Source organism: Danio rerio, chromosome 16 (genome assembly GCF_052040795.2).
Source record: "Danio rerio strain M-AB ecotype USA chromosome 16, GRCz13ab, whole genome shotgun sequence".
Classification (NCBI taxonomy): domain Eukaryota; kingdom Metazoa; phylum Chordata; class Actinopteri; order Cypriniformes; family Danionidae; genus Danio; species Danio rerio.
This window is the reverse complement of record NC_141036.1, coordinates 32,447,909-32,464,154: the sequence shown is the minus strand read 5'-3', so window position 1 is coordinate 32,464,154 and position 16,246 is coordinate 32,447,909. Positions and strand designations below refer to the sequence as shown.

General features: G+C 34.8%; 1 protein-coding gene across 1 annotated transcript in view; it reads left to right on the top strand.

Annotated features, from left to right (window-relative positions):
* The window catches only part of si:dkey-12j5.1, a 152,982-nt gene that overhangs the window by 115,165 nt on the left and 21,571 nt on the right, over positions 1-16,246 (top strand). Inside the window, exons 9-10 of the mRNA XM_087287177.1 lie at positions 1,323-1,376; positions 7,517-7,630. Of these exons, the coding sequence (XP_087143303.1) occupies positions 1,323-1,376; positions 7,517-7,630 (168 nt within the window). The remainder of the gene's footprint in view (positions 1-1,322; positions 1,377-7,516; positions 7,631-16,246) is intronic.

Sequence of the window (16,246 nt, the reverse complement as noted above, 5' to 3'; positions counted from 1 at the left end):
AAAACACGCTCCGGGTGAATGGGTTAAGCTGAGAGACAGAGGCTGACAGCAGATAGATCAATAAACACGATCAGCGAAATGAAGATCTCAGGCTCTCAAAGGAGAGATAAAGACTGTGTTTAACAAATTAACATAAGAAGTGAGGTGATAAAGCAGTAAAGAAATCATTAAATTATAAGCACTTTTCTTTCCCTTGCGAATCGGTAAGCAGAGCATAGTCAACACTTAATTAAAGTTCAGCGAAAAGAGTGCTGTTGACCATAAGCCAAACATAAACACACTTTACCGATCCAGTTACTACAGTTACTTGACTGTGATTCAGATTATGGTAATTGTCAAACCTGCTGTGATATTCAAATCCAAATAAACACAAAAGTGCTGCCTGTTAGCATTTTTCAAGCGTTCTGATTCCATTCTCATGACCATAGGCAATATTTATATGCAGAATCCCTTTCAAGTGGATCATAAAGTATGGGATGCTTGAACATTCATCCTGTTGTGTAATTAAATCATCTAGTAGTAAATTAAAAAGTGTAGTCCAGCAGCTCAACAAATATTAACTTTGATAAAGCAGCAATATGTACATTTACATTTAGTAATTTGAATAATACTCTGAAAAGCTGAGCCATTTGATTTATGGGAATGTACAGCTTATTTAATTTGCTGTAGTTTTGGGCCAGATGTTTTAATGTTCTTTTTTTTTATTTATAGACCATTTCAATGTGGCCCATGAACATTTTTTCTGCTTGTTGTTAACCATTTCATCACGATAACAAGAGGGAATTCCATCCTACCTAATGTTAAATGTTAAAACAGTTATCAAAACAATATTTATTAATATGTGGCACTTTTTGGATTCAGGGAAGCTATAAAAAAAATGTAGAATATGAAGTAGGTTGGGACTATTGTTTTTGTTTACATCCCTTAAAATGGTCGATAGTTTTTTTTTTTTTTTTTTTTGGTTGTATATATTTAGTTTTTGTTGGCAAACAAATTAATTAATAAAAAATTAATAAAAATATATTTGTTAAAAACTTTGCAATATTTTGTGAACTAGTAGTCAGAGTTTTAGTAGAGTTTTTGCATAATAACTTCTCACATATCTTTATTCTGCCTACTTTGTTCTGTGCAGCAAGTATTTAAAGGTAGTGCAAGCAATATTGCAGTGCAGCTTGTTCTTATGTAAACTGTTTTTCTCTTAAACTAAATGTATTTTAGTGTCTTGACTTTTGAATGGTTGTGTCATTATTTGGAACTAAAATCAGTCCAGAAGTTAATTGTCATACTTAAAAAACTGTTTTGTGTTTTCTTTTTTTCCCCAGATGGCCACAGAAGTGTTGGAGGATCTTCTAGAAGAGGATGATGAGGTTGTAGAGGTAAGTGCTTATATATTTGTTATTATCTTGTATTTAGTCATTTGAAACACTATTATTGTCTTGATTAAATTAATAGTTTTTTTGTATTACCTTTAATCTATTTTGAAATATCACTGTTAGTTGAAGTAAAAGGTCTACACAATTTAAAATATCAAAGTGCACAATAAAATGAAGCCAAATGAAGTGGTCCTGAACTGCCTGAAAATAACATAATGTTGGTTGATTGTTTTTGTTAGTTGTCTGTGAACAATAGCTACAGTATGTTTCCATCCACTGCTTTTGGAATGTTACATAAAAAATTGCTTAATGAAAGCACCAAAGTGCACATAAATTATAAAAATGCACACAACTTAGTAGGATAAACTTTTTATCTGATAAGTAAAAATGCACATAAACTGTGATGGAAACACATAAAAACAGTAATGTGATTTTGTTTTAACAGTTGTAATAAGAAAAAGGGTTGTGATGGGATGTATTAATAGACAAACCTGTGCACCCACCACATTGCACAACATCTGAGATGTTTAGGTCAAGCTAAAATTGCTTCGGGCCCAGGCACACCAAGCTGACTGGACATTCGGCTTCGTTGGGCCATTGGTCAGTGTCAGTCCAGCTAGTTGGTTTGGTGAGTTGCACACGTTGCATCTAAACGGGTTAATATATGTCAGATTATTGTCTTAGCTCGTTGCCCCGATTTACATTTGGAATTGGAATCGGCCGTTGGCTAAATAAAGTGTTCTGAGCATGAGTGTGATGTAGTAAAAATATGTAGCATGCAAATTAAATGTATGCGCATAACTGGAATATCGCATATAAGACATGCAAATAAAGCTACGTTTCTGTCCATGTAATTAAAGAGAAAAAAATCTTTACTACCTGAATTACTGGTGTCAAATATCAACAGTAAAAATAAAATTTGCTGCGGTAGGAGAAGCTGTGTGAGTTTTTTCTTTATTTAATAAATTACTTGCCAGACATGGAGCACAAATGCTTTTGGCATTTCTGGAAGTAATTAATAATATATTAACACCAATACTGGCGTTTTAGAGTGGCCAAAACAATATTTCAGATGTTTTACAGTGTGCTCAGCCAGGTGGTTTGTCCATTTACACACATTTTTTATCATCACATGATCTCTTATACAAAAATCACATGACCTTCTTTAATGTGCATACTGGTATTTGTTCAGTAAAAGTGTTTCCATTGTAGTTTATGTGCATCTTTTCTTATCAAATAAAAAGTTGATCCTACTCAGTTATGTGAGTTTTCAAAATGGACATCTTGGCATTTCCATCAAACAATTTTTTATGTGCATATACAAAATACGTGCATGAAATGTAGCTAATTACTGTTATAATGTTGCTAATCGCTGCTTTGTTTATGCTTTCAAAATGTTTGATTCCCCATTATGAACGAGAAAATAAATACTGCCCTTTGCAATCCGCTTTCGATTTCGATTTTGGCTTCTAACGATTACAAAAACCATTAATCAAGATAAATGATTATTCATTATTCATACACCACCCCCTTTCCAGTCATACACATTTGTTGCTCTGCAAAGCTCAGTTCCACATGAAAATGACTAAAGGCATGTACTGAAATGTAATGTTTGCAGCACGGGATACGCATCATTCATTGATGAACATTCCAATCATTCATATTTTTAAAAGCGCGAAAGAACGTATGTTGGTGTATGTGTGCGCACCGCGCTTAGCCTTGGACAGGCTCAAAGACAAGCAGAGCACACACATCTAACGTCATCTTAATGTGAGCGCTTTAATGGTCAAATTCATGCACCTTTGTGTCAGAGTGCGGTGTTTAGTGATTATTCATATTAACCCTCAATTGTGTAATAAACAAAGAAGTTAAGAATCAAAAGACATGTGAAAGAGAAACCATATCAGAGCCTCACTAGTCTTAAAGTGACAGTGCGCAATATTCCTGCTGCCGCCTGTTTTTATTTTTTAATCAAACAACAAAAGGAGAAAGTCCCTCACTGCTCTTGACTGAAGGACTTTTTTTTAGCTAAAGTGTTTTTCTTACAGTGAAGATGCTTAAAGCACAGTTTAAACACAACACATTTAATAACTCATTTATAATAACTGATTTCTTTTATCTTTGCTATGATGACAGTACATATTTTACTAAATATTTTTGAAGATACTAGTATTCAGCTTAAAGTGACATTCAAAGGCTTAATTAGTGTAATTAGGCAAGTCATTGTATAACAGTAGTTTCTTTGGCAGAAAATCAAGCATATATATTGCTTAAAGGGGCTAATAATATTGAGCTATTAAAATAGGTTTCAAAATATTTAAAAATAAAACCTGTTTTAATTCTAGCCGAAATAAAACAAATAAGTCTTTTTTTTCCAGAAGAAAAAATATTATAGGAAATACTGTGAAGAATTCCTCCTACATTAAAAAAATTCACAGAAGGGCGAATCATTTTGACTTCAACTAATAATCATTTTGAATAATCGTGATTACAATTATGACCAAAATAATCGTGATTATGAATTTCCCATAATCGAGCAGCCCTGTCTAAGGGTACTTACACTAGGCTAACCAAACCATGCCCGGGCGCGATTGACTCCCATTTCTAAATTGCCCCTAGGCATGTTTCAGTTGGCTGACCTTGACCTGGTCGGAAGAGGTGTGCCAGAGCGTGGTTCGGTTGGGCATTCTTTTTTTTCAGTGAATGCCATAGTTTATCAAAGGTGCAAACCCCTGGCTGCACCTTCAGCAAACCTTTTAAAACAGTACGTGCAGCCCAATGACTTTCATGAAAACTTTTGAGCATCAAAAGTGGTGTGTCATCGCATCCCAAACTACTTAAAATAATACAAAACAATATAACTAAAGAGATCTCCTTTGTAGTGAGTGAGAGTGCCTCTCTTCCTATCTGAACATTGGCATCATTGTTGACGTAAGCATGCTCGCCAAGTAAAATTGCAGTTTGAGTGCAGGCCGAGGGGAGAGGGGAAGGGGGCAATTGCGCTCAGGCTTGGTACAAGGCAACTGTGCTTAGTGTGAGTACACCCTCAAGTAATGAAGTTGTGGAAATATTTGCTTTGTATTTTGCTTTGTGTCTTTGTTTTCTCTAATGAGGAATGGTCCTGCAGACTTGATCTGGTAATACTGATTCCACCATTACTGTGTGTGCAGGGAGACGTTTAGTGAGAACGGATCTTTGATTGTATCATTTCAGACACAGTGAGAAAAGACCTGATTCTGCAGTGCATATTATAAGAAAATAAATTTGTTTTTGTCTTCGAATGGATATGAGACTTTTAAAGGAGACCTCCCAAAAAATGAGGAACCTTTAATGGCCACTTTAAAAGACATCAGACTAAGATGACAGAATGTTTCTATTGTAGAATAAATCACTTGGATTAGATATCTCTATCCTGTTATTGTGTGGTGTTTTAATATTTCCAGGCCCGTCCTACAGGCTGCACCTGCTCGGATGTTTGACAGCAGCATTTGATGAATCACTGTCTCAGACGGCTGGATTAATAATTTATGGCATTATATCCTGCTGAAGCAGTCGTTTGTTTGTTCGAAAGTGCTTTGGTCTTCACTTTATGTTATTAGCAATGGAAATGATGAACACACAATTCTAGGGTGGCAGAAAGAGATACTGAGACATTGTACTTTGTTTGATGGACCAACACACAAAGACGGCACTTTTCTTTTCCTAAACCCCAACACCACATGAATGATGGTTTGCTTTAGTAGTGCATAAAGCATTATTAAACTGGAAGGCATTCTGATCCTTTTCTTCAGACTTGATTAAAAATAACTTACACAGTACAAACAACATCCTGAGAGATGGTAAATAATGAATGAGCAAAACTGAAGCCTATACATTATTAAAGGAACGAATATGAAACTTATTGAAGAGTGACTTTCAAAGATTTTACTTCATATTCACAGTTTTTATTATTATTATTATTATTATTATTATTATTATTATTATTATTATTATTTTAAATGGTTAAGTTGTTTCCTATGTCAGATTCAGAACTGGACCATTACAGTATATTCCTTTGATTCTCAACCCTAGTCTATGCTCTGAAAAGTCAGGCCAGAAGTGTATAAGTCCACTCCCACATACACACACACACACACACACACACACACACACACTGTTTCTCTCTAATAGATATCTGACAGATTGAGAGCGCTTTACAGAGTGTTCTGAACATTCGGCTCAGGAGAATCAGAGAGTGTGAAAGAGGAAGAGACAGAGAGAGTGGGAGTGAGAGATGTTTGAACTCTCTGTGGTGTGTTATTGAGACATCAGAGGAGGGTATAGAGTGTAACAGTAGGTGATAAAGTGAAGAGCACTTCAACACAGCACAACAAAAACATGCACGCGCGCACACACTCTTCCCCACAAGCCTATTTGTGCCTTTTTTTTTCCACGTTCTCATTTTTTAGGGTAAAAAAAAGCTGCCCCATTGTTCATTTCTCCTCCTCCGTTTGCCACAAATAAAGTTATTTTAATCCTGCCTGAAATCAAATATTTATAGCGCCGACAGAGCGCAGGAAGTGCTGTAGGTTTGTTTTGTTAATTACAAGCGGCTGACTGTTTCGCAGCCTACTTTCATTTGTATTCATCGTAGGCGAGAGTGGGGTAAGCTCTGCCAGATTAGACATAATTTATCCTATAGGGCAATTATTTCATCCCTTATCCTGGAGTAACTCCAACACCACACATATGGAATAATTAAAGAATATGGGAATGATTTAAAAAAATATATGAATAGAAATGAGAGAATGAAAGGGTGTGCTGTATGTGTAATGGCATTCCAAGTCTGTTTGGTGAACATTATTTCTATTTTAATAAACCAGGCAGAAAAATGTTTTAATAATACGGATATGTGCATGGAGTGCAAAATAAATAACATTTGCAAATAGTAATAATGTTTGTATTAGCATTTCTTGCGTTTGGAAAGCCTACTATATTAATATTAACTGAACAGCTGCCACAGCTTACCCCAAATCTTCTGACACACTTAACTTCAAACCTGGAATTGTGGCAAAAATGTTATGAATTATGAATAATTGTTACTTTTTGTTGTGTGTAGTGTAAATGTAGTGCACTTTTTATTTTACTATGAGCAATTTTGATTTAGTTATTAAATTTGTCATTTATTCATTCATTCATTTTCCTTCGGCTTAGTCTCTTTATTCATCAGGGGTCGCCACAGCACAATGAACCACCAACTTTTCCAGCATATTTTTTTACGCAGCAGATGCCTTTCCAGCCACAACACAGCATGGAAAAACATTCATACACACCCGCATTCACAGAAATACACTACGGCAGGGGTGTCAAACTCAATTCCTGGAGGGCCGAAGCCCTGCACAGTTTAGTTTCAACCCTGCTCCAACACACTTACCTGTAAGTTTCAAACAAGCCTGAAGGACTCAGTTAGTTTGATCAGGTGTGTTTAATTAGAGTTGGTACTAAACTGCAGAGCTGCGGCCCTTTTGGAACTGAGTTTGTGGCGACCCCTGATTAATAAAGGGACTAAGCCAAAAATGAATGAATATTAATAATAATAATAATAATAATAATAATATATGCTGTAATGAGTTAAAATAATTAATACATTTATCCACACAAAACATGCATTAAAAGTTTAATGATATTAAAAAAGCAACAACAAAAAAATTTCAGAGTTCTGTTCAGAGATTATTAAAACAAGTGTGTGTGTACTGTATGCAAACTCCCACTGTGTCGCACATAAATTTTTCAGGATTCTTTGCAAAGAATGTACTTATTTAAACTTGAAATGCATTATAAATATAAATGGTTTATAAGGAATGTGCTTATTTAAAAAGGATTGCACCTTTTGTTTTTTAGTGAATTTGTAAATGTGAGTTCAAGGGAATAAAAATAACACACACAATACACAGTGTTCTTCTAACACAAAAAGAAACTACTCGTAACAGTCAACAGTTCATCATTCACATATTCCACCAAAAAGCTTTTACTGCTGTCTATTATTGCTTTTGTGTTCAAACATTAAATGGAATTCCTTTTGGGGCATTTCCAGCAGCAGTATTTGCAGTTATATTTTCTGCGTCAATTTTATACCTTGTCTTTTCTGTTCTTTTCTGACATAGGTGTGGTATCTGTTGGGATGGCTCTTTTATTTGCAGCTGGACAAACAAGACTCGGTAGACAACAGTGTGAACTTCAGAAAATCAGCCTGGACGTACCTTAGCAAGGCCAAAAAGGTACAGCTCACACACATACACACACTGTTTTGGAAATGATGAGGCCATCTGATTTCATCTCGCCGTAGTTTTCATTCTCACCCACACACATACACACACACATATTTTCTACCTGGCTGATTTCTCCACTCCTCCCTTGGTCCATTCTCATTTTTTCCATCTGTCATGGCTCTCTCAGCATGCCGTCAGCTCTTTTTCTACTGTGAAATTTCTGGAACTCTGCTGGTGTCCGAGCTCTATAGAAATAGAAAATGAAAGGGAAAGTTTGAAAGAAAACGAGAGAAGGAATAGCTTGCAGGGTGAAGTATGACAATACCTATAGCTTTTTTTTTTTGCCACCAACACCGGTCCTTTCCTTCCTATTCTTCCTCTTTCTATTTCCAACTTTTCCTCAGGCTTTTTTGCTGTTACAGAAACCTTTGGTCACTGCATATAGTCTTTTTAGCTTCTCATCCATTGGTTTTCCATCTCTGCATCACTTTTGGCCTCTGATGGATCTGTCGTCATCTGTCCTTCAATCCCTCTGCTTCACCTTGCGGCCTTTCGTTTTCTTCTGGAGAGGAAAAGACGTGCCTCACTGCGTCCTTCATGATCTAGTCAGATGAATCATTGGAAAAAGACCATTGGTGCGCAAATGCTGTCTCACACATCCACGCTAAATGTCTCTCCTCAACTCTCTGAAGCACAGACTATCATTAGATAATGATATTGTAGAATTACACCATTGATGATTATTGCCAGTGTGGAAATAAAAATGTATATAATCTAGTTCCAAATGAGCAGGGTTTTTTGAAGATATAATTTTATTAAAACTATAGCAGGCAAATTGTTGGAGACATTTTATCCTATTGCCTTTAAACACTTCCTGACTACCAGGCAGGGTCTCATCGACTGTGTCTTTATCTTGTTTCTTTTAAGCAGGGCTGCGCAAACTTTTTTCTATGAAGGGCCACAAACCAAATATCATTGAGAGCCGTGGGCCTGAGATAAACATTCCAAGCTATTTTACATTAAAGTTGCCATGGGTCAATTTTTTTATTTATTTAATAATATTTAAAAATATATATTCATCTTTATTTCTTTAGCACTTTTACTATGTAGATTGTCAAAGCAGCTTAACATAGAAGTTCTGGTAAATTAAAACTGTGTCTGTCCAGTTTTTAGAGTTAAAGTTCAGTTTAGTTCAGTTCAGTGTGGTTTAAATTTCTGTGCTGAAATTTCAAACACTGAAGAGTAAATCCATCGATACGCAGCTCCACAAGTCCCAACTAAGCAAGCCACTGGCAAGTAACAAATTTCACCAATTGACAAAGTGACGGGGAAAAAAACCTCAAGAGAATTCAGGCTCAGTTGGGCATGACCATTTTTCCTCTGGCTAAACTTCTTGTGCAGAGCTGCAGTCTAGACGCTGGAAAAAGCTGGATGTTGATTGTGGAGAAATGCAGGTGTACGTAGGTACTGTAGGTCACTGGATGGTGTTCAGGCTTGCCCATGATCAATGTGAAGACTCGTCTTTCACTTTGGTCTTTCAGGAATCACGCTCTGTGCTCCTCCATGACCACCACAGCATAGCCCAGGATACGGCCTGGTCCAGGATTATGGATAACTTGGCATTATTTCTTCACTGGTCTTGGATCGCATCAGTGGCGCTTTATAATCTCTAAGGGCCTCAGGATAAGTATCGCCAGGTGGAAACAGAAAACATTACTTTGAATCTTATTGCAATAACAACATAACCAAACACATTTATAATACAGTGGAGCTCAATGCTGAATAGGCTAGTCAAGCAGAATCTGCCTTTGGCCAAATATATTTTGTGTCTAATGTGTATGTTTTTGGGCAAACAAGTAGGAATGTAATAAGTTTGGTCAATTATATCCAGGCAGTTGTTTTTACAAAAGAAAGCTCTTCAGTCTTATACAACATGCCTTTGATTCGTGTTGACCTGCTGATAGCCTTTACTCTGCGATAGTAACACCTGGATGTACTTTATCCCTTATCTAATGTACACTTTTATTGTATTAAATTATTCTATTATTTTACTCCTAGATTCTTATTTAAATAATATATTACATTTGTTTGTGTGCTTAAGCTTATATTTATTTTTATTGTAAGAATAATGGCGTCATCAGTAATAAGCGTCATCAGTAATAAGCGTCATCAGTAATAAGTCGTCAAAATATAATTATCTAATTAATTATGAACCCATGATCTTTTAAGAGTTTATTTCTCCAACAGCACAATCCAAAATGACTTTAAAAGGTCTTTGGTGTTTGTCTACAGTTTTAATCTGTGAAGAAAAATATCTATTTGTGATGCTCTATACATTTTTAAAAAGGAAATTTGAGAGCAGAAATGGGCTCATGAGCACAAAATATGTAAATAAGACCTGAAAGTCATGCTCTTGGCTTTGATTCAGACTTGTGAATATTTAATTACTTTCACCAACGTCTCAATTATTCATCTGCTCTTTAATCAGTGCCCCATATCGGCCAAGCTTTTGTTAGCAATGTCATTAATATGGCCGTAATAAAGCAAACAGTAATTATTTATTAATTAGCTTTTTAGAAGGTCATCTCTCGGCGCTGTGAAATATACTGCCAGTTGAGAAGGAGCTGTTAGTACTGTATATTGCCTAGTATTAAAAGTGATAGCCTTTCAACTTTTCGTAATAGAATCGTCTAAACTGGTGATTAAATCTGGCGATCATGTACAGTTTTAGACTTATCGGAAGGAAAGACTTATTTTGTGTGCTGTTTTCTTTCTGTAGATATGATCCACCTTACTAATTAAGAAAGATAAAGAGGCACATGGAAGTTAAAGGAACTATTTATTGATTAATAGTTATGAACATCAATGAATGCTAATTAGTAATGCATGAAGCTCACATGCTTGAAAGGTTTGGCTTTGTTCAACTCATAAATTGAAAATCCTTTTTGTGTTTTATAGAGCATGAAAGAAGATATTTTGAAAAATGTTACTAGGCAAGAGGCTCTGGCGTTTTAATGTTAACGAAAAAAAGGAAGGGAAAGTAGTTGATCATATACATGTGTTTGTTTGTGTGGATGAATGGATGGATGGAAAAAGGACAATCTCAAATTATCTACTTTTATGGATGGATAGATAGATAGATGGGTGGATGGATGGAAAAGGAGAATGTTTTTAATCTTAAAGTATCTATTTAAATGTATGATTGATGGATGGATGGATGGATTGATGGATAAATAGATTGATGGATGAATGGATTCATGTAAATAGAAGAACAGAGTGTGATCTTGAAATATACTTTTATGGATGGATGGATTTAAGGAAGGATAGATTGATGGAAGAAAGGAAGGAATTAAGGAACGAAGGATTGGTGAATGGAATTAAGGTAGGAAAGTTGGATAGAACTAGGGAAGTCAGAGAGGAATGATAGATGGGTGGATGGAATTAGGCAAGGTTGGAGTTACTTAAAAAAAATAAATGCGATGAACTTATTGTGTTTATATTGTACTACAAAACACTTGCATGCTATTTTGTGTTACTTTTGTTTTGTGTTTACCTTATGATTAAAGTTGTTGCAAGTTGCAGGTTTCCACCTCTGAATTAGCGAGTTTTAGCAGTTTGTAGTGTTCCGAGAAAACAAAATACCTTCAAGGAAAGTTGACAGAGAGCAACACCTACTGCCAGCTAGCGTTTTGGACGTGTTATTGCAGAGTTACACTAATAGCTTGCAGAAGTATAAATGCACGGCTATGCGCAAGGCAGGCGCCGTGGGTTATGACGATCACTTGATGCAGAAGTAAGGATAGTAAGTAAAAACACAAAAGTAAAGAAGGATCAGACTTAAGGATACGTAAACATAAAAGGGATGAGTCAACCGTGTAATTATAGATGTACTTACAGAAATGAATAACAAATGTAATTACATGCAGGTATTTTTAAATATAATATGTACTGTAAGACAAGTATGTACTGTACATACTACATGCATTGTATCAAATAATTAATTTAAATGTAAGAACTGTACATTCGACCAACTCTTATAATATATCTTTTAGGCCAATAATTAAATGGAACCTATAATTTAGTTTAAATTAGACATTTACACAATAAACAGTTTGTTTACAAATAAACAAAAAACAGCATATTTTTTGTTTAATTAAAGACTGCTTAAAAAAATTTGTTTATTTTTCTCCCTTATCAGAAATGTATCGTCCCGTGACTTCAAAACCAGTCTGGAGTGAACCACCTCTTTTATGTGCTGTTACACCCCTGCCACCTAACATCAAAAATGTGTCCCTATTTTTAAAAGATATAATTAAATTGTTAGCCATTACCCGAGTGCTGTGAATTTCAACCCAAATTATTTCCATATATCTTTTCAAATCTTTGGTTTCATGCCTCTGCTTTCATGGTCATTAGCAAGTTGTAGTGGAATTGATGGCTCCGGAGCTAATCTCTTGATTACAGCCTCGATTGTTCTCCCGAATCGATTGATTTCCCAGACTCGTCTGATTTTAATTAGCTTGTGGCCTCCTGCCTCTTTGCCTTCTGCAGATTTGTTTTCCGCGTCTGCGGTCGTATTGCCATTTTTCTGCCCTCATCCCATCTTTTCTCTGGCTTCCTTTCTCTCGGCTCGTTCCTCCGTCACACTCTATGACTTCAGGCAGAGTTCAGATTCCACTTTAGCCGCTGTTCACCATTGATTTTCTGCCTTCTGCTCAATGTCCGACTCTTTACACGTCCATCCCTCAGTAGCAACCTTCCCTCCCCTTCCATACATCACTAGCTTTCTTTTTTCCCTCTTTTCTCCTTTCTCTGCTGCCATTCTTCACTACCTCGCTTTTATTCCCTCTGTTTACTGCTAACTCTTTTCTCCTTCTATTTCTCAGTGCTTATCTGCCTCTGCGGCCCTGTTTATACCGGCAATTAACATCCATTTCGCTGATTCGATCGGAAATGGTCAGCAGAGATCTATAGCAGTTTATATCTGCTGTTAAAGGGATTAGTTTACCCCAAATTGAAAATAAGGCATCCCTACCAGAAGTGCATGCTTATGGGTCGCTGAAGCAAATAAGGGGATATTTGAAATAATATTTTGCATGTGCTTTTTAATGAAAATGCAATTAATGAGTTTTAAATAGCTTGCAAAAACCTTACGTATCATACAAATCGTCCATGTGAATTATTTCAAGTCTTCTGAATTCATAAGAGAAAAAGAACAGAAAATAAAATTAATCTAATATAGATTACTTCACAAGTCATTTTACTTTTGCAATCTTGATTATCAAATGAATTATAGTTTACCTAAAGAAATGTTTTGTTTGTTACTTGTTCTCAAAAAAATAAAAATAAAAAGAGGAAATTCATATACCTAAAGATTTTTACATTCCTTTATGTTCCATTACAGTAAGTCTGCTTAAATAAATTGAGTAAACTATTATTTAAAAGTTAGAAAACAATATATGGAAAATTTTCAGGAGTCAGTAAGGTTTTATTAATTATTAGTTAAGGTAGATTTTATTTTAATAATATAATTAAAAGGTGCCGTGTGATCAATAGATGTGTGCTTAACTATCGAGCCTAAAGGCTGAATTAAGGCTGATTTAAATTGTGTTCTAAATAAAAGCAACGGCATGTGATAGAAGGAATATTTTGCATATTAATAGGAGTTTTTGATCTAACCAACACCTAAAATTTATATTTTAGAAACTGCATCTATATCTTGCTGCTAAAAAACAGGATAAACTGACAATGTTCACCTCTTGTGCACCTGATTTATTCATTGTTAAATGCTATAAATAATTGAGTTTTTTACATGACATTTATTGCCATACTACTGAAAGCAGCAACAGATAGTTAACCTCAGATCTTGAAAATAAAATAAACAGTTTTAAATTGAACTTTAGAACTGTGACCCAATGCAAGCCAACACATGTCAGTAATTCAGCATGTACATTTATTAATGTTAAAGAGGTTTAGTATGTATTAAGTGAGTAAACCTTAATATTTAGTTGGAGTGCATTTTAGTTGTAATTGCACTATTCTGTGCTTCTGAATGGCTGTATTTAAATTTCTGTCATGTTTCATTTGGTGCATACATTCAAATTGCTTATCACTGCGCAAATCTCGCCACATAGCATGTTGTTATGACACACACTGTAAAAATAAAAAGTCTGTTATTTTACGTTTTTGTTGTTGTTGTTGTTTGTTTGTTTTTTTCCAGCAGCTGGGGTGCGGAATAAAAAACTGTATATAACAGCCATTAATTACAAAACATTACCCTAAAATAGCGGGTGTTAAATTACAGAACATTACTATAAAATAAAAGATGTTAATTTACCCAAAATCTTAATTTAAGGAAATTTCTGTAATTTAACGTTTGTTATTTTACTGTAAATTCCTGCAATTTAACAGCTGTTATTTTATGGGGTTTTTTTTCCAGCTTCGCAGATGTCGGAAACAAAGCCTAAAATACTAAAGTAAAATTACAATATAACCTGCTCACAATGTGTACATTCGTAAAATTTAGATTATTTGCTATTTAATTAATGCCTCATGTGGCACTCTAAATCTGTGTCTTATTTCGGAGTCTGCTACTGTCCAAAGAAGGTCTCATTACAATCATGGACGCACACAGAATTGAATGAATGAAAATGAATGAAATACGCAGTTTTCCATCAAGGCATCTTGGGGTGCTGAAATATAATTGGCTAAACGGGCAGTGGGCAGGTTAAAGGAACCAAAACAAGGACAGCTTTTCTGGCACGTAACTCACTAACTTAATTTCAAAGCGGAATATGTGACTTTAGCATTGTTTATCAGATAAACAAGAATGTTCACTTACCATGTTTCTTAAATATCTGCAAAATATTGTGGTATTTTTATGCTTTAGAAGAGTCAAAAACTTACATACAACACCTTTGATTTAAATCTGGAATTGTCTATTAAAAATGTAGTCTTGAAAAAATATATGTTTATATTTTAATTTAAAGTGTTATTTCTTCTGATTGTTTTGTGATTATTGTTATTGAATCACTTGCAGTGGTTTATAATTCAGTATTTCTTTCCCTCTTTCCATACATCAGTGAATCTTATTTCTCTCTCTATCAGCTCTTTCCTCCTCTCTTTATCCCTCGGTGCGTCTCGTTTTGTTCTTCATTACCTTCATCCCTTGTCTTGTATTGATCTGGACAATATTGACTGAGCTTTGAGTGCATGACCACATTTTCAGCCATTAATAAACCTGCATATAATGATTTATCATGCTTATGTTTTGATGCATATAAGCCTCTTGCTTTGTGGAAAGACAGTCACACTTTATTGATCCGGGAGTGGAAATTGAGGAAAAAATAACGCAGAAGGCATTTCATCAGCTTTTGTTCTGTGTGGCAATATATATCTTGTGTATCACAATGTTAGTAAAGTGCCTCAATCAGCCATAGGTGCAAAATGACCCGCTTTGAGTGTCTCATTGCTTCGACTCTAACTTAGCATGGCAGCTATTGAATACACTTCTAGCAAGATGCATGAAAACACACTTACTTTTACAGTCTGCATGGTCTTAAAATTTCATAATTTTTAAAAACAAAATTGTAGGCCTTAAAGTCTTACATTTGCTGAAAAATTGTATTGTAGGTCTTAAGTCATTTTAAATAGGTCCGTGTAAAACTACCCAATTAGTCTGACACCCACCCAATCATCAACAATCCATCTCAATAAAACTTTTAACAAACTCTAATCACCAATAGTATTTAATTGTCTTACTGTTATGTTACTGGTATTTTACTCTTACCTGTATATAATTTTGTGTTGCAAAAAGGTTTATGTATACAACTATATTACTTATATTTTGACATATAAATTAAAATGTCAAAATAGATGCCAAAGAATTAAATTACATTTTTTTTTTAATGAAGCAAGTACATATCTTTTCTGTTAGTCTGACCAGGTCATTAAAACAATTCCCATTGTTTAGCTGTGTATAAGTCTGAAATTTCATTGATAATGGTTTTAAAAGATCTTAAAAACTCTTAAAAAGATCTTAAAAACTCTTAAGTTTGACTTGGTGAAACATGCAGAAACTCTGTTTAAGAACACACACACACACAAAGATACTTTGGGCCCTATCATACACCCGGTGCAATAAGGCGCAAGACGTGTTTGGCACGATTTGTGGCTGTTTTCAGATCAGCGCAACCTTAATATTAACGTTTTGTGCCACTTTGTGGACTCATGGGTAATCCGGTCTAAGGTGTGTTAAAGTGCAATGTGGGCGCTTTGCTATTTTGAGAATATGAAATAATAATAAAATACATGGCGCCATTAACCAACTAAAAGCAGGTCTAAAGTCCAGCGCATAGCAAGTTTGTTATGCGCCTATGTGGCTTTAAGCTCTTACACATTGCTTAATACACAAAATATATACAGCAATAAACACATATACTGTACTTGTATATAAAAAATTAAAGGATTAAAATGTTACAAAAATTATGATTTTCTACATAAATATAAAAACCACTTCCTCCTGGTCTTTATCTTGAGGGGCTATTTCAGTTTATTAATGACAATTTGCATTTGTATAATGTTATTATTTTTGTTAGTATCATTTATTATATGCATTTTTATATT